This window comes from Carcharodon carcharias, chromosome 5, assembly GCF_017639515.1.
Source record: "Carcharodon carcharias isolate sCarCar2 chromosome 5, sCarCar2.pri, whole genome shotgun sequence".
Taxonomy (NCBI): domain Eukaryota; kingdom Metazoa; phylum Chordata; class Chondrichthyes; order Lamniformes; family Lamnidae; genus Carcharodon; species Carcharodon carcharias.
This window is the reverse complement of record NC_054471.1, coordinates 25,943,286-25,968,502: the sequence shown is the minus strand read 5'-3', so window position 1 is coordinate 25,968,502 and position 25,217 is coordinate 25,943,286. Positions and strand designations below refer to the sequence as shown.

The window sequence follows — 25,217 nt, the reverse complement described above, 5'->3', positions numbered from 1 at the left end:
GGTTCAAAAGAGAATTAGGCTGTTATCTGAAAAGGAAGAATGAGCAGGGTTACAGGGAGAAGGCGGGAGAATGGCACCGAGTGAATTGTTCATCCAGAGAGCCGGTGCAGACAAGATGGGCTGAATGGCCTCCTCTGCGCTGTAACAATCCTGAGAGCCTGCAAGTCTGCTGATTTGTCAACCTGAACAGCCAGTCTAAATGGTGTGAACAGACTTGAGTGGAGCGGCTGTAAATGGGCCCGCACTCCTGGAACATGCAGTCCCCTCCTCCAGAATTGCAGGAAAATTTTATTAAATCTTTGCGCAAAAAAGCTTGGGGACAGAGAGTTTTATTCATGCTAACTACGGCCCTGTCTGGCCCAGTACATCTGTCACACTCCCATCTGTTAAACTTCATCTGCCACAGTCCATCTGTCACACTTTCTCCACAGATTTAAAAGAAAACAATTTTTTTTTTAAAAAAACAATCTAAAGCAGGTCGTCGTGCCACAGGCTGAAATCTACAGGTAGTTTAATCAGTGATTTTAAAGACCTGCAGTTCTCTGGATCAGAGGTGCAGGACTTAAAGGGACAGTCCCGGGATGGCAGCTAAACATCCCAGTGCTGCCCCAGACCTCGGCCTACCCAGGAGCAACAGGGGATAGGCTCGTCATGTTATAAGCCCTCCCCACAATGACTCAATGGCTAAATGTACCGCCTGGGGTTGTACCGACCTGTACAGATCACTAAGGCCCCCGGTTGGCTTTCAGTCTGCCCGCCCGATTTGTGCCGGAGGGGTTAAGATCAGACCTTATTATTCTAACCCTGTCTTGGTATGCCTCCCAGCCTCCACCCACCTTTTAATAGAGAGCTCATCCAAAATCCTGTTGTCAGTATGCTAACGTGCATCGAGTCTCACTGGACCCTCACCTTTTGTCTTTGTGGGTCTACACCATCTCTTGGCCCTCCAGTTCCTTGGATTTAAAGTTCCCATCCTTGTGTTTAAATCTCTCTACAGCTTCAACCCTCTGTAAGCCCCTCCACACGTCTGCAAACTTGGATATACAACCATGGCCAAGGATTGGGAAATGCGCTGAAAAATTAAGGCTCCTGTATCGACCCCGCTCGCGTGATGCAGAGCATTAGGAGTGATCCAAGTTTCAAGAAAGATTTGGATTGATATCACGCTCTTCGTGATCTTGGGATGCCCCAGAGGGCTTTGCAGAAAGTGAAGTATATTGTGGAAATGTGGCCACTGTTGTAACGTAGGAAAGAGGGAAGCCAATTTGTGCACAGCAAGCCCCCACACACAGTAATGTGGTAATGACCTGATTATCTGTTTTTCTGATGCTGATAGGCCAGGGCGCCAGCAATCACTCCCCCTGCTCATCTTCAAAACAGCATTGGCTGCCTGGGAGAGCAGGCGGGGCCTCGGTTTTACGGTCAAAGCCAAAAGCTGGGGAATGTCGCCCTTGATTTTTGTGCTGAGCTCCCTGGGGTGGGACGGTGAACCCACAACCTTCTGACTGAGAGGCAGGAGTGCTGTTCAAAGTGGTTTCCAAGGTAAAGGAGGAAAAGCCGCAATGACTTTCGTTTACATAGCGCCTTTAATGTAGTAAAACCGTCCCAAGGTGCTTCACAGCAGTGATTCTCACCCAACTTTAACACTGAGGAGATATTAAGACAGGTGGCCACAAACTTGGCCAAAGGGCTAAGTTTCAGGGAGCGATTTAAAGGAGGAAAGAGAATTAGCCTCGTGGAGGGGCTGGGGAAGGAAACTCTAGCACTCGGGGCCATGACAACTGAAGGTAAGGTGGCCAATGGCTGAGTGATTTAAAATCTAGATAAGAAGGTACTGAGTTCAATTTTGGGCACCTTTTGGAAAGGGGGATTGGTCTGAATAAGGCTTCAGTGCAGATTATGAGGACAGTTTACATAAAATTGGTTTGTATTTTTCAGTTTGGGATAATGAGGAAGGATCTAATCGAGGAATTTAAAATGATTAAGAGACTTGATAGGATAGATGCAGAGAACCTGCGTTCTTTGCTGGGGGAGGGGATATCGAGAACTAGGGGAGGTAATCTTAAAATGAGGGCTTGGTCATTCAGGAGGGAAATCGGGAAACACTTCACACAGTGTGTTGGGAATCTGGAACACTCTTTCCCCCAAAAGATTGTGAACTCTGGGGAAACAATTGGAATTTTTGAGGCCGTGTTGGATATTTGTAAGGTAGGGGTATCATGGTTAATGATGCTGAGCCATAATCTAACCAGATGACGGAACAGACTTGAGGGGCTGAATGGCCACCGGTCTCCCAGTAGAATGGGAATTTTGCAGTTGAGTGATGAGCAACAGGGACTTCCTGGAGCTGAGGGACGAGCGAGTAGAACTGGACATAGTTCTGCTTTTAAAATCCATTCTCGGAACCTAAGCAAGGTTGGGAGTAATTGCCCCAGCCCTGGTTTGAATGTACTGTGGCTGGGAGTCAGACATGTTGGTGTGGTGTCACATCCAGGCCAAGACTGGGTAAGAACAGCAGGTTTCCATCCTTGAAGGACGTTAGTGAACCAGCGGTTTGGTGGTGTCAATACAATAGTGACTAGACTTCAATGGTGCTTCAAACTCTTATTGTGTTTAATTACATTGCCCATCCCTAACTGCCCTTGAGAACTGAGTGGCTGGCTAGGCCATTTCAGAGGGCATTTAAGAATCAACCACATTGCTGTGGGTCTGGAGTCACATGTAGGCCAGACCAGGTAAGGATGGCAGATTTCCTTCCCTAAAGGGCATTAGTGAATCAGGTGGATTTTTACAACAATTGGTTTCATGGTCGTCATTAGAATTTTAATTCCAGATTTTTTTTTTATTGAATTCAAATTTCATCACCTGTGGTGGGATTTGAACCCAGGTCCCCAGAAAATTACACTGGGTCTCTGGAGTACTAGACCAGTGACAATACCGCTACCCCTCTGCCTCCCTATTAATTTGCAGCATGACTATTGAAGCATGACCAGATCATTTAGTCACTCAACAATAGCCATAAAGTGCTTTGAGTGCCCTGAGATGTGGAAGGTGCTGTAAAACTGCAAGATTTTCCCTTTTACACCCCCCCACCCCATCAATAAAATGGAAAGAGGCCAGGAGTGTTGCAATGGAGAGATAGTTAGGAGGAGGGTCACTTGGTTGCATTAGAAGGAGGTGGGGAGACGCCAAAGATAGTTAGTGTAGTAGGGAAGAGTTAGACAAATAGTTGACGGAGCAGACTCTTGTTTAATCTGTTCCGGTCAGTAAGATGTGAGGGAGTAAGTCCCGGCCATGACATAAACTAACCTAAAATGGAATTGTCTGACTGTGTGTGTCGCTGCTTTTTGGCAGGCTTTGCAGTTTCACATTCCTTTACCCCAAGTACAGGGGTGAGATTCTCAGAGAAGCCTGTGCTGCCAGGAAGGGATGGATATTCCCATTGGAAACAGACCCTGCCAGATGTGCGAAGCCCTTGAACACAAATCTCCGTTCTCCTCCTCAAAACCCTGTCACCAAACCCTGAAACTGCTGTTATATAAGTCCTGTAATTGTGTGTGTCTTCATTTTCCCTTGTGTTTTTTTTAAAGGAGCACTTTTTTTTGAAAATAAGAATGTGTTTTACCAATGCATCATTATTAGGAGGGATGGTCTAAAACTTCCTCGGAAGTGGGTTTTCTGAGCATGGGAAGGAGTACGGCCTATAGTCCCTCAAGCGCCTTTTTCACCATTTAGCTAGATCGCAGCTAATTTTTATCTTCACACCTTCTGCTCAAAATCTTAACACTCTCGCCTGACAAAAACCAAAAGAAAAAGGGAGGGAGACGGAAAAGTTTAGGGAGAGAATTCCAGCGCCTCAGGCCTAGCCAGCAAAAGGACGATGGTGGGCAAAGGGAGGACGCATGACAGCTGGGAGTCCAAGGAACATTTGGATTTGGGGTGATGCCTGTAGGCCTGAAGAGACTTGGGCTGGGAGTTTCCGGCCCCTGGACCCTGGACGCAAGACCCTGCCGGTGGGCGGGGCTGGAAAATCCCCGCCCTCGACGACGAGGCTGTTTGTGGGATCTTGCTGTGTGCAAATCGATTTTACTATAGCAGCAACCGATGATTGATCGGGTGAATGGCGGTGTGTCGGTGAATGCTGATTATCGGTGAATGTTACTGACGGTTGTGTGTTTGCTGTTCCTCACTGACCCACCTAACCACCCACCCTGTGCTCTATGAGCTCTGTGCATTGATGGGACGGGGAGCTCAGCAGGACGGCTGTAGGGGGTAAACATGGACCTGACGAAACACTGTAATTCCCATATTTCTTGGCTCAGGGAAAATGGCTGATCTTGGCTCAATTTTGGAGGCGTGGTGATTTGTGGGAGTTTTCTGGGATATTGTTTAAGGATCAGAGGATGAAATGAATGATGAGCGGATTGTAGTTGACCTGTGGATGGATTGGGACTGATGGATGACGTGGGGCTCTCCCTTTTCCATCTCAATGTTTTTATCAAGCGGCTGCGAGTTCCTTTGCCTGTGGGCTGTGACATCGCGTTAGTGTTCTGCAACCCTGGCTGTGGTGAAGCATTTTCCTTGTTCACTGAGTATGGTAGCTATTGTTTGATACATTACCCACGCAGCAGTGAAATGTAATACAAAACAACCCACCCTTTAACCCCAGGGGCTCCTGTCCATTTTTGGAGTATCTATATTTAAGGCACAGCACAATGTGAAACATGTCATTAATGTAATGGCTTGGGGAAGAAAACAGTTTTTTCCTTGTTGGTACTGAGTACTCTCCACTATTACACTGCCCTGTTCAATCACACCCTGGGAGCTGGCTTCCAGGATTTGTGCCCTTGAACCTGGTTTCCTTGGACCAGCAGAGACTTGTGGAGGTGAGGGTGGAAATGTCAACTATGGCTCAGTAGGTAACGCAGTGGCCTCGGTGTAGATTCAAGTCCCGCTCCAGAGACTGGCGAGATGATGGTGTAGTGTTAATGTCACTGGCCAAATAACTCGGAGGATATGGGTTTTCAAATCCCACCACAGCAGCTGGTGGGATTTAAACTTGAGATTAATAAATCTGGAATATAAAGCTAATCTTAGTAATGGAGACCATTGACTGTTGTTAAAAACCCAACTGGTTCACTAATGCCCCTCATAGGAGTGAAATCTGCCACCCTTAGCTGGTCTGGCCTACATGTGACGACACAATGTGGTTGACTCTTAACTTCCCTCTGAAATGATTTGGCAAACCACTCGCTCAGTTCAGTTAGGGATTGTCACAGGAAAGAATAAAGAAGAATCCAGGCAGACACTCTAGTACAGTACTGAGGGAGTGCAACACTGCTGGAAGTGCCGTCTCTCAGATACGATGCTAGGCCACGGCCTGTTTGGGTGGATGGAAATCGATCCTGTGACAATATTTCCAAGAGAGCCTGACTGAGTGTCCCGGCTGTTGGTGTTGCTGTTGGTGTTGATGTGATTTGCCTGATTGAAGCAGTGGATGGTAAAACCATGTTAGAGATTGGCCGGATATGTGGCCGAGCATAATCAACACCTCTTGTGTCTCCTCCTCCCGGCCGTGAACACAGGCGGCCTCCTCCTCCTCACTGCTGTGTACACAAGCAGCCTCCTCCTCCTCCTTGCTGCCGTGTACACACGCGGCCTCCTCCTCCTCCTCCTCCTCCTCCTCGCTGCCGTGTACACAGGCGGCCTCCTCCTCCTCGCTGCCGTGTACACAGGCGGCCTCCTCCTCCTCCTCGCTGCCGTGTACACACGCGGCCTCCTCCTCCTCCTCCTCGCTGCCGTGTACATGCGTGGCCTCCTCCTCCTCCTCCTCCTCGCTGCCGTGTACACACGCGGCCTCCTCCTCCTCCTCCTCGCTGCCGTGTACACAAGCGGCCTCCTCCTCCTCCTCCTCCTCGCTGCCGTGTACACAAGCGGCCTCCTCCTCCTCCTCCTCGCTGCCATGTACAAACACGGCCTCCTCCTCCTCGCTGCTGTGTACACACGCAGCCTCCTCCTCCTCCTCCTCGCTGCTGTGTACACACGCAGCCTCCTCCTCCTCCTCCTCGCTGCCGTGTACACACGCAGCCTCCTCCTCCTCCTCCTCCTCGCTGGCGTATACACACGCGGCCTCCTCCTCCTCCTCCTCGCTGCCATGTATACACGCGGCCTCCTCCTCCTCCTCGCTGCCGTGTACACACGCGGCCTCCTCCTCCTCGCTGCCGTGTACACACGCGGCCTCCTCCTCCTCCTCACTGCTGTGTACACACGCGGCCTCCTCCTCCTCCTCCTCACTGCTGTGTACACACGCGGCCTCCTCCTCCTCCTCCTCGCTGCTGTGTACACACGCGGCCTCCTCCTCCTCCTCCTCGCTGCTGTGTACACACGCGGCCTCCTCCTCCTCCTCCTCGCTGCTGTGTACACACGCGGCCTCCTCCTCCTCCTCCTCGCTGCTGTGTACACACGCGGCCTCCTCCTCCTCCTCCTCGCTGCTGTGTACACACGCGGCCTCCTCCTCCTCCTCCTCGCTGCTGTGTACACACGCGGCCTCCTCCTCCTCCTCCTCGCTGCTGTGTACACACGCGGCCTCCTCCTCCTCCTCCTCCTCGCTGCTGTGTACACACGCGGCCTCCTCCTCCTCCTCCTGCTCGCTGCCGTGTACACACACGGCCTCCTCCTCCTCCTCGCTGCCGTGTACACGTGCGGCCTCCTCATCCTCCTCCTCGCTGCCGTGTACACACGCGGCCTCCTCCTCCTCCTCCTCGCTGCCGTGTACACACGTGGCCTCCTCCTCCTCCTCCTCGCTGCCGTGTACACGTGCGGCCTCCTCATCCTCCTCCTCGCTGCCGTGTACACGTGCGGCCTCCTCATCCTCCTCCTCGCTGCCGTGTACACACGCGGCCTCCTCCTCCTCCTCCTCCTCGCTGCCGTGTACACACGTGGCCTCCTCCTCCTCCTCCTCGCTGCCGTGTACACACGCGGCCTCCTCCTCCTCGCTGCCATGTACACACGCGGCCTCCTCCTCCTCGTCCTCGCTGCCGTGTACACACGCGGCCTCCTCCTCCTCGCTGCCATGTACACACGCAGCCTCCTCCTCCTCCTCCTCGCTGGCGTATACACACGCGGCCTCCTCCTCCTCCTCCTCGCTGCCATGTATACACGCGGTCTCCTTCTCCTCCTCCTCCTCGCTGCCGTGTACACACGCGGCCTCCTCCTCCACGCTGCCGTGTACACACGCGGCCTCCTCCTCCTCCTCCTCACTGCTGTGTACAAACGCGACCTCCTCCTCCTCCTCCTCGCTGCTGTGTACACACGCAGCCTCCTCCTCCTGCTCGCTGCCGTGTACACACACGGCCTCCTCCTCCTCCTCGCTGCCGTGTACACGTGCGGCCTCCTCATCCTCCTCCTCGCTGCCGTGTACACACACGGCCTCCTCCTCCTCCTCCTCGCTGCCGTGTACACACGCGGCCTCCTCCTCCTCGCTGCCGTGTACACACGCGGCCTCCTCCTCCTCGCTGCCATGTACACACGCGGCCTCCTCCTCCTCCTCGCTGCCGTGTACACACGCGGCCTCCTCCTCCTCGCTGCCATGTACACACGCGGCCTCCTCCTCCTCCTCCTCCTCGCTGCTGTGTACACACGCAGCCTCCTCCTCCTCCTCCTCGCTGCCGTGTACACACGCAGCCTCCTCCTCCTCCTCCTCGCTGCCGTGTACACACGCGGCCTCCTCCTCCTCGCTGCCGTGTACACACGCGGCCTCCTCCTCCTCGCTGCCGTGTACACACGCGGCCTCCTCCTCGCTGCCGTGTACACACGCGGCCTCCTCCTCCTCGCTGCCGTGTACACACGCGGCCTCCTCCTCCTCGCTGCCGTGTACACACGCGGCCTCCTCCTCCTCGCTGCCGTGTACACACGCGGCCTCCTCCTCCTCGCTGCCGTGTACACACGCGGCCTCCTCCTCCTCGCTGCCGTGTACACACGCGGCCTCCTCCTCCTCGCTGCCGTGTACACACGCGGCCTCCTCCTCCTCGCTGCCGTGTACACACGCGGCCTCCTCCTCCTCGCTGCCGTGTACACACGCGGCCTCCTCCTCCTCGCTGCCGTGTACACACGCGGCCTCCTCCTCCTCGCTGCCGTGTACACACGCGGCCTCCTCCTCCTCGCTGCCGTGTACACACGCGGCCTCCTCCTCCTCGCTGCCGTGTACACACGCGGCCTCCTCCTCCTCGCTGCCGTGTACACACGCGGCCTCCTCCTCCTCGCTGCCGTGTACACACGCGGCCTCCTCCTCCTCGCTGCCGTGTACACACGCGGCCTCCTCCTCCTCGCTGCCGTGTACACACGCGGCCTCCTCCTCCTCGCTGCCGTGTACACACGCGGCCTCCTCCTCCTCGCTGCCGTGTACACACGCGGCCTCCTCCTCCTCGCTGCCGTGTACACACGCGGCCTCCTCCTCCTCGCTGCCGTGTACACACGTGGCCTCCTCCTCCTCCTCCTCGCTGCCGTGTACACGTGCGGCCTCCTCATCCTCCTCCTCGCTGCCGTGTACACGTGCGGCCTCCTCATCCTCCTCCTCGCTGCCGTGTACACACGCGGCCTCCTCCTCCTCGCTGCCGTGTACACACGCGGCCTCCTCCTCCTCGCTGCCGTGTACACACGCGGCCTCCTCCTCCTCGCTGCCGTGTACACACGCGGCCTCCTCCTCCTCGCTGCCGTGTACACACGTGGCCTCCTCCTCCTCGCTGCCGTGTACACACGCGGCCGCCTCCTCCTCGCTGCCGTGTACACACGCGGCCGCCTCCTCCTCGCTGCCGTGTACACACGCGGCCTCCTCCTCCTCGCTGCCGTGTACACACGCGGCCTCCTCCTCCTCGCTGCCGTGTACACACGCGGCCTCCTCCTCCTCGCTGCCGTGTACACACGCGGCCTCCTCCTCCTCGCTGCCGTGTACACACGTGGCCTCCTCCTCCTCCTCCTCGCTGCCGTGTACACACGTGGCCTCCTCCTCCTCCTCCTCGCTGCCGTGTACACGTGCGGCCTCCTCATCCTCCTCCTCGCTGCCGTGTACACGTGCGGCCTCCTCATCCTCCTCCTCGCTGCCGTGTACACGTGCGGCCTCCTCATCCTCCTCCTCGCTGCCGTGTACACGTGCGGCCTCCTCATCCTCCTCCTCGCTGCCGTGTGCACGTGCGGCCTCCTCATCCTCCTCCTCGCTGCCGTGTACACGTGCGGCCTCCTCATCCTCCTCCTCGCTGCCGTGTACACGTGCGGCCTCCTCATCCTCCTCCTCGCTGCCGTGTACACGTGCGGCCTCCTCATCCTCCTCCTCGCTGCCGTGTACACGTGCGGCCTCCTCATCCTCCTCCTCGCTGCCGTGTACACGTGCGGCCTCCTCATCCTCCTCCTCGCTGCCGTGTACACGTGCGGCCTCCTCATCCTCCTCCTCGCTGCCGTGTACACACGCGGCCTCCTCCTCCTCGCTGCCGTGTACACACGCGGCCTCCTCCTCCTCGCTGCCGTGTACACACGCGGCCTCCTCCTCCTCGCTGCCGTGTACACACGCGGCCTCCTCCTCCTCGCTGCCGTGTACACACGTGGCCTCCTCCTCCTCCTCCTCGCTGCCGTGTACACGTGCGGCCTCCTCATCCTCCTCCTCGCTGCCGTGTACACGTGCGGCCTCCTCATCCTCCTCCTCGCTGCCGTGTACACACGCGGCCTCCTCCTCCTCCTCTTCCTCCTCGCTGCCGTGTACACACGTGGCCTCCTCCTCCTCCTCCTCGCTGCCGTGTACACACGCGGCCTCCTCCTCCTCCTCCTCCTCGCTGCTGTGTACACACGCAGCCTCCTCCTCCTCCTCGCTGCCGTGTACACACGCAGCCTCCTCCTCCTCCTCCTCGCTGCCATGTACACACGCGGCCTCCTCCCCCTCGTCCTCGCTGCCGTGTACACACGCGGCCTCCTCCTCCTCGCTGCCATGTACACACGCAGCCTCCTCCTCCTCCTCCTCGCTGGCGTATACACACGCGGCCTCCTCCTCCTCCTCCTCGCTGCCATGTATACACGCGGTCTCCTTCTCCTCCTCCTCCTCGCTGCCGTGTACACACGCGGCCTCCTCCTCCTCGCTGCCGTGTACACACGCGGCCTCCTCCTCCTCCTCCTCACTGCTGTGTACACACGCGGCCTCCTCCTCCTCCTGCTCGCTGCCGTGTACACACGCAGCCTCCTCCTCCTGCTCGCTGCCGTGTACACACACGGCCTCCTCCTCCTCCTCGCTGCCGTGTACACGTGCGGCCTCCTCATCCTCCTCCTCGCTGCCGTGTACACACGCGGCCTCCTCCTCCTCCTCCTCCTCGCTGCCGTGTACACACGCGGCCTCCTCCTCCTCGCTGCCATGTACACACGCGGCCTCCTCCTCCTCCTCGCTGCCGTGTACACACGCGGCCTCCTCCTCCTCGCTGCCGTGTACACACGCGGCCTCCTCCTCCTCGCTGCCATGTACACACGCGGCCTCCTCCTCCTCCTCCTCCTCGCTGCTGTGTACACACGCAGCCTCCTCCTCCTCCTCCTCCTCGCTGCCGTGTACACACGCAGCCTCCTCCTCCTCCTCCTCCTCGCTGCCGTGTACACACGTGGCCTCCTCCTCCTCGCTGCCGTGTACACACGCGGCCTCCTCCTCGCTGCCGTGTACACACGCGGCCTCCTCCTCGCTGCCGTGTACACACGCGGCCTCCTCCTCGCTGCCGTGTACACACGCGGCCTCCTCCTCCTTGCTGCCGTGTACACACGCGGCCTCCTCCTCCTTGCTGCCGTGTACACACGCGGCCTCCTCCTCCTTGCTGCCGTGTACACACGCGGCCTCCTCCTCCTCGCTGCCGTGTACACACGCGGCCTCCTCCTCCTCGCTGCCGTGTACACACGTGGCCTCCTCCTCCTCCTCCTCCTCCTCCTCGCTGCCGTGTACACACGCGGCCTCCTCCTCCTCCTCCTCGCTGCCGTGTACACACGCGGCCTCCTCCTCCTCCTCCTCCTGTTCACTGCCGTGTACACACGCGGCCTCCTCCTCCTCCTCGCTGCCGTGTACACACGCGGCCTCCTCCTCCTCGCTGCCATGTGCACACATGTGGCCTCCTCCTCCTCCTCGCTGCCGTGTACACACGCGGCCTCCTCCTCCTTGCTGCCGTGTACACACGCGGCCTCCTCCTCCTTGCTGCCGTGTACACACGCGGCCTCCTCCTCCTTGCTGCCGTGTACACACGCGGCCTCCTCCTCCTTGCTGCCGTGTACACACGCGGCCTCCTCCTCCTCGCTGCCGTGTACACACGCGGCCTCCTCCTCCTCCTCGCTGCCGTGTACACACGCGGCCTCCTCCTCCTCCTCCTCGCTGCCGTGTACACACGCGGCCTCCTCCTCCTCCTCCTCGCTGCCGTGTACACACGCGGCCTCCTCCTCCTCCTCCTCCTGCTCGCTGCCGTGTACACACGCGGCCTCCTCCTCCTCGCTGCCGTCTACACACGTGGCTTCCTCCTCCTCCTCCTCCTCGCTGCCGTGTACACACGCGGCCTCCTCCTCCTCCTCCTCCTCGCTGCCGTGTACACACGCGGCCTCCTCCTCCTCCTCCTCGCTGCCGTGTACACACGCGGCCTCCTCCTCCTCCTCCTCCTGCTCGCTGCCGTGTACACACGCGGCCTCCTCCTCCTCCTCGCTGCCGTGTACACACGCGGCCTCCTCCTCCTCCTCGCTGCCGTGTACACACGCGGCCTCCTCCTCCTCCTCGCTGCCGTGTACACACGCGGCCTCCTCCTCCTCCTCCTCCTCGCTGCCGTGTACACACGCGGCCTCCTCCTCCTCCTCCTCCTCGCTGCCGTGTACACACGCGGCCTCTCCTCCTCCTCCTCGCTGCCGTGTACACACGCGGCCTCCTCCTCCTCCTCCTCCTGCTCGCTGCCGTGTACACACGCGGCCTCCTCCTCCTCCTCGCTGCCGTGTACACACGCGGCCTCCTCCTCCTCGCTGCCGTGTACACACGCGGCCTCCTCCTCCTCGCTGCCGTGTACACACGCGGCCTCCTCCTCCTCCTCCTCCTGCTCGCTGCCATGTGCACACATGTGGCCTCCTCCTCCTCCTCGCTGCCGTGTACACACGCGGCCTCCTCCTCCTCGCTGCCGTGTACACACGCGGCCTCCTCCTCCTCGCTGCCGTGTACACACGCGGCCTCCTCCTCCTCGCTGCCGTGTACACACGCGGCCTCCTCCTCCTCGCTGCCGTGTACACACGCGGCCTCCTCCTCCTCCTCCTCGCTGCCGTGTACACACGCGGCCTCCTCCTCCTCCTCCTCCTGCTCGCTGCCGTGTACACACGCGGCCTCCTCCTCCTCGCTGCCGTGTACACACGTGGCCTCCTCCTCCTCCTCCTCCTCGCTGCCGTGTACACACGCGGCCTCCTCCTCCTCCTCCTCGCTGCCGTGTACACACGCGGCCTCCTCCTCCTCCTCCTCCTGCTCGCTGCCGTGTACACACGCGGCCTCCTCCTCCTCCTCGCTGCCGTGTACACACGCGGCCTCCTCCTCCTCCTCCTCCTCCTCCTCGCTGCCATGTGCACACATGTGGCCTCCTCCTCCTCCTCCTCCTCCTCGCTGCCGTGTACACACGCGGCCTCCTCCTCCTCCTCGCTGCCGTGTACACACGTGGCCTCCTCCTCCTCCTCGCTGCCGTGTACACACGTGGCCTCCTCCTCCTCCTCGCTGCCGTGTACACACGCGGCCTCCTCCTCCTCCTCGCTGCCGTGTACACACGCGGCCTCCTCCTCCTCCTCCTCGCTGCCGTGTACACGCGTGGCCTCCTCCTCCTCCTCTTCCTTGCTGCCATGTACACACACGGCCTCCTCCTCCTCCTCACTGTCATGTACACAAGCGGCCTCCTCCTCACTGCCGTGTGCACACGCGGCTTCCTCCTCCTCCTTGCTGCCGTGTACACACACAGCCTCCTCCTCCTCCTCGCTGCTGTGTACACACGCGGCCTCCTCCTCCTCCTCCTCCTCGCTGCCGTGTACACACGCAGCCTCCTCCTCGCTGCTGTGTACACACGCAGCCTCCTCCTCCTCCTCGCTGCCGTGTACACACGCGGCCTCCTCCTCCTCGCTGCCGTGTACACACGCGGCCTCCTCCTCCTCCTCCTCCTCGCTGCCGTGTACACACGCGGCCTCTTCCTCCTCCTCCTCCTCGCTGCTGTGTACACGCGCGGCCTCCTCCTCCTCGTTGCCATGTGCAGACAGATCAATTTGCAAAGACTTTTGTCCCTTACACTGCAAGACAGCTTCTCTGGTTCGGGAAAGTGAACCTGACTGAATTTTATTTCTATTAGTTGACGGGATGTGAGTGTCGCTGGCTCAGTCGGTATTTATTGTCCATCACTAGTTGCCCTTGTTCAGAGGGCAGTTAAGAGTCAGCCACATTGCTGTGGGTCTGGAGTGACATTTAGGCCAGACCAGGTAAGGATGACAGATTTCCTCCCCCAAAGGGCATTGGTGAACCAGATGGGTTTTTACAACAATCAGTAATGGTTTCGTGGTCACCATCAGCCTTTTAAATGTTATTGAATTATAATTTCACCACCTGCCGTGGTTGGATTCAAACCCAGGTTCCCAGAACATCACCCCGGGTCTCCGGAATACTAGCCTGGTGACAATACCACTACACCACCGCCTCCGAAAGCCAGCACAGGTTTGTTAAGGGAAAATCATGTTTAACGAACCTGCTGGAGTTTTTTTGATGAAGTAACGAGAGAAGCGGCATTAAAGACTGGCCTAACCAGAACTCCAACATCGAGGTCGTCCACTCTTGCTGTGATCGGAGAGTTTGGAAGGCCATGGTCCTCAATTCCACTCAGTATCGCACTTGACGACAACAAACAGAGAGGGTTGATGAGGGCAATGCTGTTGATGTGATGTACATGGACTTCCAAACGGCATTTGATCAAGTGCCGCACAACAGACTTGTGAGCAAAGTTATAGCTCATGGAATAGAAAGGACGGTCACAACGGGCGCCTGAATTTTACCCAACGGTGGGCGACCCTGTGGCTGGTTTAAAAATACCGCAGGCAGCTCGTTGAAGGCTGTCGGGGGCGAACATATCTTCTGCGGTTGTGAACACTGAAATTATGGCATCGAGTGCGGCTGGAGATGACAGACGGAGGGCAGGTGGGGCTTGGAACTCCCCCCACCCTGGCTTTTTGAGTGTGGTCCTCCTGGAGGAGGCGGCTGCCAGGAGGGAAACCCTTGTCCCCAGAGATGGGAGGAGCTTTGGAAGAAGCGGCAGCGCAGATCAGTAGCCACGATGGGCGCATTGCTGCCACGCTCAGGAAGGGTGGGTACCGTGTTGGCATGGATCAGCGTGCTGAAGTGTTAAGGTCTGGCCGTTCCTCCGTGGAGCTCCGGGGTGTTAGCGTCTGAGTGCCAACTGTCAGTGATGCCAGAGCTGGCCAAGGCTGCTTGGACTGAGTGTCTTGTGGCTCGAGGGCCACGACTCGGATTTGCCCTGAGAGGTGTCCCTCAGCTGGGGTTGGCGCTGCAGCTAGAGAGTGGACTAATCCATGCTCCTCTGCGCTTTCAGGAGAAGATGACCCATAACAGCACTGATAGGTTGTGGATAGGCAGAGGCCCTCCCCCCCCCCCCAACGGCCCCAAACCTCCTCATCCTATCCAGATTCGAGCTGGAGAGGCACCACACGCCTTGGTCTACCAGCCGCGGAGAGCTGGGATGTCAGACAAAGGTAAGAGCGCAGTTAACAGAGGTGAGAGCTTCGGATGGTGCAAAGATTCTTGTGCAGCACTGATGGATCCTCAAACCTGGAATCCCCATTGATGATTGAAAGATGATGGCACCATGATGCAGATCTCCATGGTGTCACCATGCCTGACATGCACAGTGACAGTGAGATAACTTTAACTAATGACATGTCCTTATTCTCCCTTAGATTTGCCAGCACCCACTCAATCACAGGGCCCCGAAGACCCACCCCTGACACTACAGGTCTGCCAGGCTTCACAGGCACCTGTCACACTCGCTCTCGGAACTGGGCACCAACACAGATACCAGCACCTCAGGCGCTAGAATGTCGGAGCACATTGGCGAGGGCACTTCACACTCGCTTGAGGTGCAGGTGGAGGCAGAGAGTGCCCAGGGCGCCGGCAGTCGGTGGATTGCAGGAGACCAGGACGATGCTCAGTCAAAGGCAGATGATGCGCCTCTGGAGTCATCCATTAGGCAGCAGATGCTGGATGTCCAGTGGGATGTGTGGGAGGATCTGGCAGAGATCCATGAGGGCCTGCGTGCCAAGGTCTCCATTGTGGAGGAGTCCATGCAGAGCGTGAGCACTGTTTGACGCTCATGGCCGAGCACACTGCTTCCTCCATTGACAGAGTGGCAACTCTCATCGAGAGGCAGCTCCAAGGACAGAATGAGGGTTCCTGGGGCTGTGCTCAGACCTGCAATCCCTTTAACAGGCACTGACCTCAGGTGGTCAGTGCCACTGAGGGAAATGGATGAGGCACCCAGTAGCCCAGCTAGGTGTCCGTCTATCAATGGTGAGTAGGGAGGTCCAGAGTGACCTCACGTTGGTGCACGAGCTGCTAGTTGTCCCTGCGGGCTCCTCTCAGGGCGCTCTGGGTGATAACAGCAGCTCCTCTGCCCCTCCACCAGTAACCATGGCATCTGATGAGACTGTGGTGATTGGGGAGATGGCAGCCATGGCACTGCCCGCTCCCTCCCAGGCTCCACGGGCCAGAGGACGACCGCCAAGGTCATCAAGGCCAACAGGACGGCAGAGTCAGTGGGCTGTCTGCAGTAACAGGCCAGCGAGGTCGGGGGGGCCACCAAGACAGAGCGCTCGGAAACATAAGTTTAAGGCACAATGAGCACAAGAAGGACAGGTCATGGGTGATCTTCTGTTGTGCAATGTTTTGTTTATTTTAACTGCTCTGGCATTGAAGACCCAGAGAAGGTTCTGTTAATTTGTTTGCACAGCCCTGGCATGTGGTTGAAGCTGACCTTTGGTAGCCTCGCTGAAGGAGCATTGGATCAAGGCATCCCTGGTGTCCCTGCCTCCCTGCAGGTTACTGAGGTCTGGCTCCATGCCCTCAGCGTTCTCCTCACTGTGCCCCTCATCTGACTGACCACTGGACTCATCCCCTGTGGCCTGTGGAGCTACATCAAGATCCTCTTCTTCCAGTGCGTCCCCCCTTGCCAGTGCCAGATTGTGGAGAGTGCAGCATGTAACCACTATCAGTGACAGCTGCTCTGGGGGATATTGTAGAGCACCCCCTGAACGGTCCAGGAATCAGAGGCACATCTTCAGAAGACCCATGGTTCTCTCTACCACCGCCCTTGTGGAGGCACGACTCGTATTGTAACGCCTCGGTTCTTGGGTGGTGCAGAGGTGTCATGAGCCACCTCTTCAATGGACAGCCCTTGTCACCCAGCAGCCATCCATCCAGTTGGGCTGCAGCACTGAAGAGCCTCAGCACCTGGGAGTATCTCAGGATAGACGCATCGTGGGAGCTGCCTGGGTACCTTGCACAGACTTGTACAATCAGCATCCTGTGATCACACACTATCTGCACGTTCATGGAGTGGAAGCCCTTCCTGTTGACGAAGGCACCGGGCTCACCCGCTGGCACCTTGATGGCCACACATGTACAGTCTATTGCACCCTGGACATGGGGGAACCCAGCAATCACTGCAAAGCCTCTGGCTCGCACATCCTGGCTGGACTCATCCATACAGATATGAGTAAATGCCGTTATCTCCCTGAACAGAGTTTCTGTCACCAGCTTAACTCAACTGCAGACAGCTGATTGGGAGACTCCAAAAAGATCCCCCACTGACCCCTGGAAAGAGCCGGAGGTGTAGAAGTTAAGGGCCACTGTGACCTTCAGAGCCACTGGCATGGGGTGTCCACCCACAGAGTCAGAGCTGATCTCAGGCCCAATCATCTGGCAAATGGAGGTCATGCTATCCCTTGAGAGGCGGAGCCTCCTTCAACACTGCACCTCAGGCATATTGAAGTAGCTGCATCGCTGCCTGTAAACCCTGGCAGCAGGATAGTGGCATCTTCTGTGGCCCCTTCTGCCTTGGACTACCTGCTGGCCCTGCGCCCCTTGTGCCTGGGCCTCTCCTCCCACAGCTCCCTCCCCTGGAAGCTGCATTGGGAAGCCTGGCCTCATCTCCCTTCTGCCCCTCTCTTCCTCCTCAGAGGAGGAGACTCCAGCGGAGACCACAATCCCCATTACCAGGGTTATGGAAGGCTGTCTGATACCTGGAAGGGTCCACACGGTCTGAATCCTCCAGGGGCCTGGAAGACCACCAATGAGTCCAGAAATGAAGCTTAGAAAAATGTGAAGAACGAAATTCCGAACAGAGATGAAGCTGTCAAGTTCAAATGAGCAACCAGCAGCAAACTATCTCCTAAACTCCTCACTACTCACTCCGGCAATGCTGCTGAGTCTTTTTATCCCACCCTTGGATGAGGTTTTGCAATATGTGGGCTGCCCGCCTGCCCATTTTGCCCGTGTGACAACTGTGAAATCGCATGGGCAACGTAAAATTGGGTTCAATTAGGTTCTTAATGGCCTTAAGTGGCCTCTTAATTGCGGGTGCAGCTCTGACCCCCACGTGCGCCTGCTGACCTGAAGATGGCGCGCCTGTGGGATGATGTAGGGACGCTCGCCCGATGTCTTCTCGTGCTATTTTACGCCTGGTCTGGTTGGGCACGCGCCCGCCCGCAAGGTATAAAATTCTGCCCATGGATACGAAATTGACCGACAGGAACCAGAGTAGTGGTTAACAAACTGGAGGAAGGTTTATAATTCCCCACAGGTCGGTGTTAGGACCTTTTGCTTTTCCTGATTACATATTAATGACCTAGACCTTGGTGTACAGGGGACAATATGAAAAATATTGTCGATAGCGCAAAACTTGGAAGCATTGTGAACTGTGAGGAGGATAGTGTAGAACTTCAAAAGGGCATCGAAAGGTTGTTGGAATAGGTGGACAAGTGACAGATGAAATTTAATATAGAGAAGTGTGAAGTGATTCATTTTGGTGGGAGTAGTCTATAGGCCCCCTAACAGTAGCTGTTGGACAGCGAATAAATCAGGAGTTAATAAGGGCATGTAAAAAAGATAGTACATGAATCATGGATAACTTTAATCTTCATGTAGATTGGGAAAATCAAATTGGCAGAGGTAGACATGAGCAAGAATTCATAGACTGTATTCGGGACAGTTTTGTGGAACAATATGTTGTGAATCCAACCAGGGATCAGGCTATTTTGGATCTGGTAATGTGTAATGAGGCAGGTTTAATAAATGATCTCAGAGTAAAAGATGCCCTAGGAAGCAGTGACCATAACATGGTAGAATTTAGCATTCAGTTTGAGTGTGAGGAACTTGGGTTGGAAACAACTGTGCCGAACTTAAAGAAGGGTAATTACAGAGTTGGCTGGAGTGGACTGGGAAAGGAATTTAGCAGAAAAGATGGTTGATGAACAATGGTAGACGTTTTAGAAAATAGTTCATGACTCTCAACAAAGATATATCCCAGTGAGGAAGAAGGATTCAAGGAAGGGGATAAACAAACTATGGTTAACCGAGGAAGTTAAGGATAGTTTCAAATTGAAAGAAAAAACATACAATGTGCCAAAGATTAGTGGTAAGCCAGAGGATTGGGAAAGTTTTAAAAACCAACAAAAGATAACCAAAAAAATAATGAGGGAAAAAATGAACTGAGAGGGTAAACTGGCAAGTATTATAAAAACGGGCAGTAAGAGCTTCTTTAAATATATAAAAAGGAAGATAGAGGTCAAAGTGAACATTGGCCCATTGGAGAATGAGGCTGGGGAAGTAATAATGGGGAACCGGGAAGTGGCAGAAGAGTTGAATAAATGCTTTGCATTAGTCTTCACTGTGGAAGACACTAATAGCATTCCAAAAATACTAAATAATCAAGGGGCCAGAAGGGGAGGAAATAATTACAATAACTATTACTCGAGAAAAAGTACTAGGGAACCTAATGGGGCTAAAGACTGATAAGTTCCCTGGACCTGATGGGTTGCATCCTAGGATATTAAAGGAAGTAGCTGCAGAGATGGTGGATGCATTTATAGTAATTTTCCAAGAATCCTCAGATTAAGGAAAAATCCCAGAGGATTAGAAAACTGCCAATGTAACACCCTTATTCAAAAAGGGAGGGAGACAAAACAGAGGTAAATATAGTGAGCTTAATATCCATCACTGGGAAAATGTTAGAGTTTATTATAAAGGATGTAATAGCAGAGCATTTAGAAATACATAATCTAATCAAGCAGAGTCAGCATGGCTTCATAAAGGGGAAACCATGCCTGACAAACTTATTAGAATTCTTTGAGGAGGTAACAAGCAGGATAGATAAAGGGAACCAGTAGATGTAGTATATTTGGATTTCCAAAAGGCATTCGATAAGGTTTTTTTAATTCATTGACAGGATGTGTGCTTCGCTGGCTAGGCCAACATTTATAGCTTATCTCCAGTTGCCCTTGAGAAGGTGGTGGTGAGCTACCTTCTTGAACCACTGCAGTCTATGTGGTGTAGGTACACCCACAGGTGCTGTTAGAAAGGAAGTTTACCCAGTGACAGTAACAGTGATATATTTCCAGGTCAGGATAGTGAGCAGCTTAGAGGGGAACTTCCAGGTGGTGGTGTTCCCATCTACTGCCCTTATCCTTCTAGATGGTAGTGGCCATGGGTTTGGAAGGTGCTGTCAAAGGAGCCTCGGGGTATTCTTGCAGTGCATCTTGTAGGTGATACACACTGCTGCTGCTACTGTGTGGCAGTGGATGTGGTGCCAATCAAGCTGCTTTGTCCTGGACAGTGTCAAAACTTGTATGAGTTACACTCCTGAGTGTGCCTTGTAGATGGTGGACAGGCTTTGGGGATTCAGGGGTGAACTACTCATTGCACTATGCCTAGCCTCTGATCTATGCTTGTAGCCACAGTATTTATATATATTTTTTATATTATTCATTCACAGGATGTGAGTGTCACTGACTAGGCCAGCCCAGCCCATCCCTCATTGACCTTGTTCAGAGGGCAGTTAAGAGTCAACCACATTGCTGTGGGTCTGGAGTCACATGTGGGCCAGACCAGGACAGCAGATTTCCTTCCCTAAAGGGCATTAGTGAACTAGATGGGTTTTTATGACAATTGACAGTGGTTTCATAGTCATCATTTTAATTCCAGGTTTTTTTTATTGAATTCAAAGTGGGATTTGAGCCCAGGTCACCAGAGCATTACCCTGGGTTTCTGGATTACTAACCCAGTGACAATACCACTATGCCAGTGCCACCCCAGGCTAGTCCAGTTCAGTTTTTGGTCAATGGTAACCCCCAGGATGTTGATAGTGAGGGATTCAGTGATGGTAATGCCATTGAACATCAAGGGGCAATGGTTAGATTCTCCCTTGTTAGAGATGATCATTGCCTGACACTTATGTGGCACGAATGTTATTCTTCACTTGTCAGCCCAAACCTAGATATTGTCCAAGTCTTGCTAGCACATTCCTTAGATAATATCACACTGTCAACACCCTTTTGTCCTTTAGTCTATGATATCTTTGGTAATCTCTTCTTTGCCTCCTCCTATCACTGGCCCTCTAGCCAGCTCTACCTGTCCCACACCCCTTAAACAGCTGATATTTCACCTCATTTCTATATTTCCTTCGTTCTGATGAAGAGTCTTACGGACTCGAAACGTTAACTGTGTTCCTCTCCGCAGATGCTGTCAGACCTGCTGAGTTTTTCCAGATTTAACTGGCCTTGCTGTGTAGATCCCTGGGCCAGAGGAGGGGTTCCCACCCCTGACTGTGGAAAATACATGTGTAGATTTGAGACAGGATTTTTTTTTTTTTGTTATTCACTCCTCCACCCTGACGCCCTTTCCCAATCCTCCATCCTCCTCACACTCCCCTTTCTGGGTGGAGGCAGGTTCAGTCAAGGCATTGAAAAGGGAATTAGTCTGTTATCTGAAAAGGAAGAACGTCGAGGGTTACGGGCAAAAGGTGGGAGAATGGCACTCGGCAAATCGTTCTTTCGAAGAGCTGGCACAAACACGATGGACCGAATGGCCTCCTCCTGCAGTGTAATGATTCTGTAATTCACAGCAAACAGCACCCCCTCCCCCGCACCAACTGACCAGAAGACAAGAACTGGATGAGTTGAGGAACAGGAGGTTTTTTCTTCGCAGGTATCTCTTTTTAGAACATATGGAGCAAATCAGTATCTCATTGCTATTTGTGGGACATGCCTGTGTGTAGATTGGCTGCCAGGTTCCCTATATTATGCAGAGATGGGTTGTACTGACTGGAATGAAATGAGTGTGATCACAGTTGCCATTCTGTGCGTTCACTGTGCTGTGAATGAAGCTGCTCCTCGGGATTGGTTTGTCTCACTAAGTGTTTACTCCGTCTGTCTTCAGAGACATTGAAGAATCGTATGTGTGATAGACCCTGATATCCAATCCACAAGGTGGAGCGTTATTGTTGTGCCACTGGGTTACACTATGGTATAGGTCGGTATGGGGGAATGTGAGTCAATTCTTACAGAGCTAAGGCACTCACCCATGAAAGAGCAGCTGACAGGACTGAATTGGGGAAATCTTAAATAAGCCTCTCTCTCTTCTCCCCCTCCTTTATATAAACCTCTACAGAATGCAGAGAACCATACAGAACATAAAGGGGCCCATTCGGCCCTTTGTCCTTGTGCTGACTCTTTTTGAAAGAGCTATCTGGTTAGTCCTCTTATCCCATTGTCCTTGTAGACTTTCCTGCTTCCACTGCGATTTCAGGCAGTGCACTCCACGTTATAACAACTGGCTGAGTTTGATAAACAAAAATTCTCCTCATCTTGGTTGTTTTCCCAATGCCTTAAAAATCTCCGTCCTCTGGTTACTGACCTACTTTCCAGTGGGAACGATTTCTCATTCTTTATTCTTATCAAAACCCCTCATCACTTTGAATTCCTCTATTAAATCTCCCTCCAGACAACTGGGAATAGGCAGTAAATGCTGAACATGCCAGCTACTCCCACGTTTGAGAAGGAATTTATAGAAAGTGTGCCAATTTAAAAGTTTGGGCTGGGCTGGGGCTCTTTTCCTTCTGAGTGGGGAGGCCAAAGGGGGACTAACAGAAATCTTTGAGAACAGGAAAGGTTTTGTTTGGGTAGGTTTAGAGAAGATGCTTCCACTTTCAACATGAGACCAGATCTAGGAGCTGTCAATGTAAGCTAGTCCCTAATAAATCCAATCAGGAATTCAGGAGAAACATCCTTATCCTAGAGAATGGAACTCACAAGCACAAGCAGTAGTTGAGATGAATAGCATAGATGTGTTTGAGGGGGAGCTAGAGCGCTATACAGAGAGGGTTAATTGAAATAAGTTAGGATGAGACTGATGTGGAACAGAAACATTGACCTGCAATTTACCACACACAAACATTTGGCTCAGTTCTTCTATGAGATATAACAGTGGCTGCACTTGACAATGTGCTCCAGTGGCTGTGAAGTACTTGCCCTTTAATAATTAAAGAGGTAAAGGCAGCCCAGGTGCTGGGGGGTTTTCCACCCAGATCTAAAACTCAGCCTAGACTGCACTGCTCTTTTCACAAAGGGCTGTGGGAACCTGTGTTTTGTTTTTTGCCGATTGTTGTTTTTCAGGAACCTTCGTGTCAGCCTTCATGGTGCTGTGCGGGGCCCGGACTGACCTGCCAAATCGCCACGTCTGCTGTGTCTTCCTGATAAATGTGGCAGCCGCCCTCATTCAAATCCTCACGGCGGTGGTGATGGTGGGCTGGATCATGAGTATATTTTGGGGAATGGACATGGTCATCCTAGCCAGTAAGTGGAAGCGTCAATCACTAACTCCCTTCCCTCCTCGTCCTGTCCCCACAATCACTGGGGATCATTTGTGGGCATTTGAGTGACAGTGTGAACTGGCTGATATCAGATTAAGCTAATGCCACATCGACTTCAATGATAACCAGCGTCAGGAGAGATGTAGATCCAGCCTCCTGATTCCCTATCACTTGCTTTACACTATCATTCAGCCCCATTTGAATTTGGCTGCACTCCTTTATTTTCAACCCAATCCAAGATACAGGATTGTCATATTGTTATCATAATAGTATCACTTCCACATCACAGTCTGATGCTAATCCTTTTGGTCTTCCCAATATCAGATCCCTCCATGGCCTTACCTCTCCCTTTCTCTGTAACCTCCTCCAGCCCCACAATCTGCTGAGATACCTGAAATCTTCCAATTCTGCCCCCTTGAGCATCCCCAATTATAAGTGCCCCACCCTTGGTGGCGATGCCCTCAGCTGCCCATGCCCTAAGCTCTGCAATTTCCTCCCTAAACCCCTCTGTCTCTACCTCACTTTTCCTCTTTAAGATACTCCCCCTCCGAGGAAGCGTTCAGCCACCTGACCTGGCAGCTCCTTATCTGGCTCAGTGTCCAATTTTGTCTGACAATGTTTTTGTGAGGCACCTTGGGACATTTTACAATGGTAAAGACGTGACTATAAGTTACTATAACAGAACGTGCGCTCCCTACCTTGATCTATTGATACTGCACCCAGATCCAACCATAATGTGCATGTAGGCATTCACCAGATTCATCACACACCTTGCCAATGGCTGAGGACAACTATGCTACAGGTAAAGGAGGTCAGCTGGGCTACCCAGGTTAATTCATCAATCTAGAAACGCTCCATTCGTTTCCTATTCATCATTCAGTTGTTCCTCCAACAATTCGGGGAATTTTGCCCCCTACTAAATCTGGGAGTGTGTTTGAAGTGTCACTTCAATAAATCAGGAATAAATTCCTGATATCAGTCCTGAATGTTTATACTGGTATGAATCTGTGGCACTGAGTCCCAGCCTCACAGTTTAAATTTAATAAGTAACTTTCCCCAGTCAGATTTTCCATTGTCTTCACTGTGCCTAATCCCTCCATGGAAAAAGACCAAGTCTTTCTCAGTTTTTTTCCTTTTAACTCTGCACTCTAACACCGGTGATCAGCCTCATGTCTCTTTCCTGCGCTGTGTCCAGCACTTTAATGTCCTTTTAAAATTTATTTGTTCACAGGATGTGGGCTTCGCTGGCTGGGCCAGCATTTATTGCCCATCCCTAATCGCCCTTGAGAAGGTGGTGGTGAGCTGCCTTCTTGAACCGCTGCAGTCCATGTGGTGTAGGGAAATATTCCATAAAATAAGAGCTGAATGCTGGAAATCTGAAATAAAAACTAAGAGCTGGAAAAAAATCAGCAGGTCCAGGACTGATTTGAAGAAGAGTCATAATGGATTTGACATGTTGACTCTGTTTCTCTCTCCACAGATGACCTGCTGAGTTTGTCCAGCGCTTTCTGTTTTGTCTTTAATGTTCCCCTCATATCTCAGAAACCACTGCAGACCCGGAGCCTCCAGCTAGTGCTAGTAAGCTCTGGGAAGAGGAAGAAATGAAAATAATTTATTTTCAGCTGTCTCTATCGCTGGAGGAGCAAGAGATGCTCAAGAGACTGGACAGGTGTGGATACTGAGTCTGGTTTATGTTAAAGCAGATGGGAATGGGTAGAGGGGAGTTGCTCCCTTCAATATATAACTTTTGTATCAAGACGATGTTTTTTTTTTTGCAGGCTACAAAGAGCAGGGGATTCCTCACCATGTGTAGCTGTGTGTACGTCTGAAGAGGATCAGTTGCTCGCCCGCACCCCCCTTTTCCACAGGCAGCTGTTGCTAGGAATCCGACTGGACGTCCCTGAGGGCCTGCAGGCTTCGAGACGCCAGAAGGCCCCAATGTCAGGCCGATTTTTCTCTTTTGTTCAACATTGTAAACGACACGAACGGTTTAGGGAGCCGGGGCAGGGGGGGGTGGTGGGTAGGGGAAATAAAAAATAAACACAGGTCAATGGAAACAACACCCTACGTTTCCCCTGCTTTTGGAACCGCCCATTTGGTCAACTTGCAACGACTTGTCCCAATTCACCCGCAAACTCCTGTTTCCCGACACCGTCCCTGGCTTTCCCAGAAATTCCAGAGGCGTAACTTCTCTTCTTTCCCATTTCTTGTTTTTTTTGAAAATAGAATAACATTTTTGCGGGGAGTCAAGTGTCCGGCTGAATGATTCTACAGAACGCTGGG

The 25,217-nt window shown here is 53.8% G+C and overlaps 1 protein-coding gene across 1 annotated transcript in view; it reads left to right on the top strand.

Annotated features, from left to right (window-relative positions):
* The window catches only part of stum (stum, mechanosensory transduction mediator homolog), a 38,609-nt gene extending 13,685 nt beyond the window's left edge, over nt 1-24,924 (top strand). Inside the window, exons 2-3 of the mRNA XM_041188656.1 lie at nt 22,738-22,917; nt 24,713-24,924. Coding sequence (XP_041044590.1) covers nt 22,738-22,917; nt 24,713-24,747 — 215 coding nt within the window. The 3' untranslated portion in view covers nt 24,748-24,924. The remainder of the gene's footprint in view (nt 1-22,737; nt 22,918-24,712) is intronic.
* The last annotated feature ends 293 nt before the right edge of the window (nt 24,925-25,217 follow it).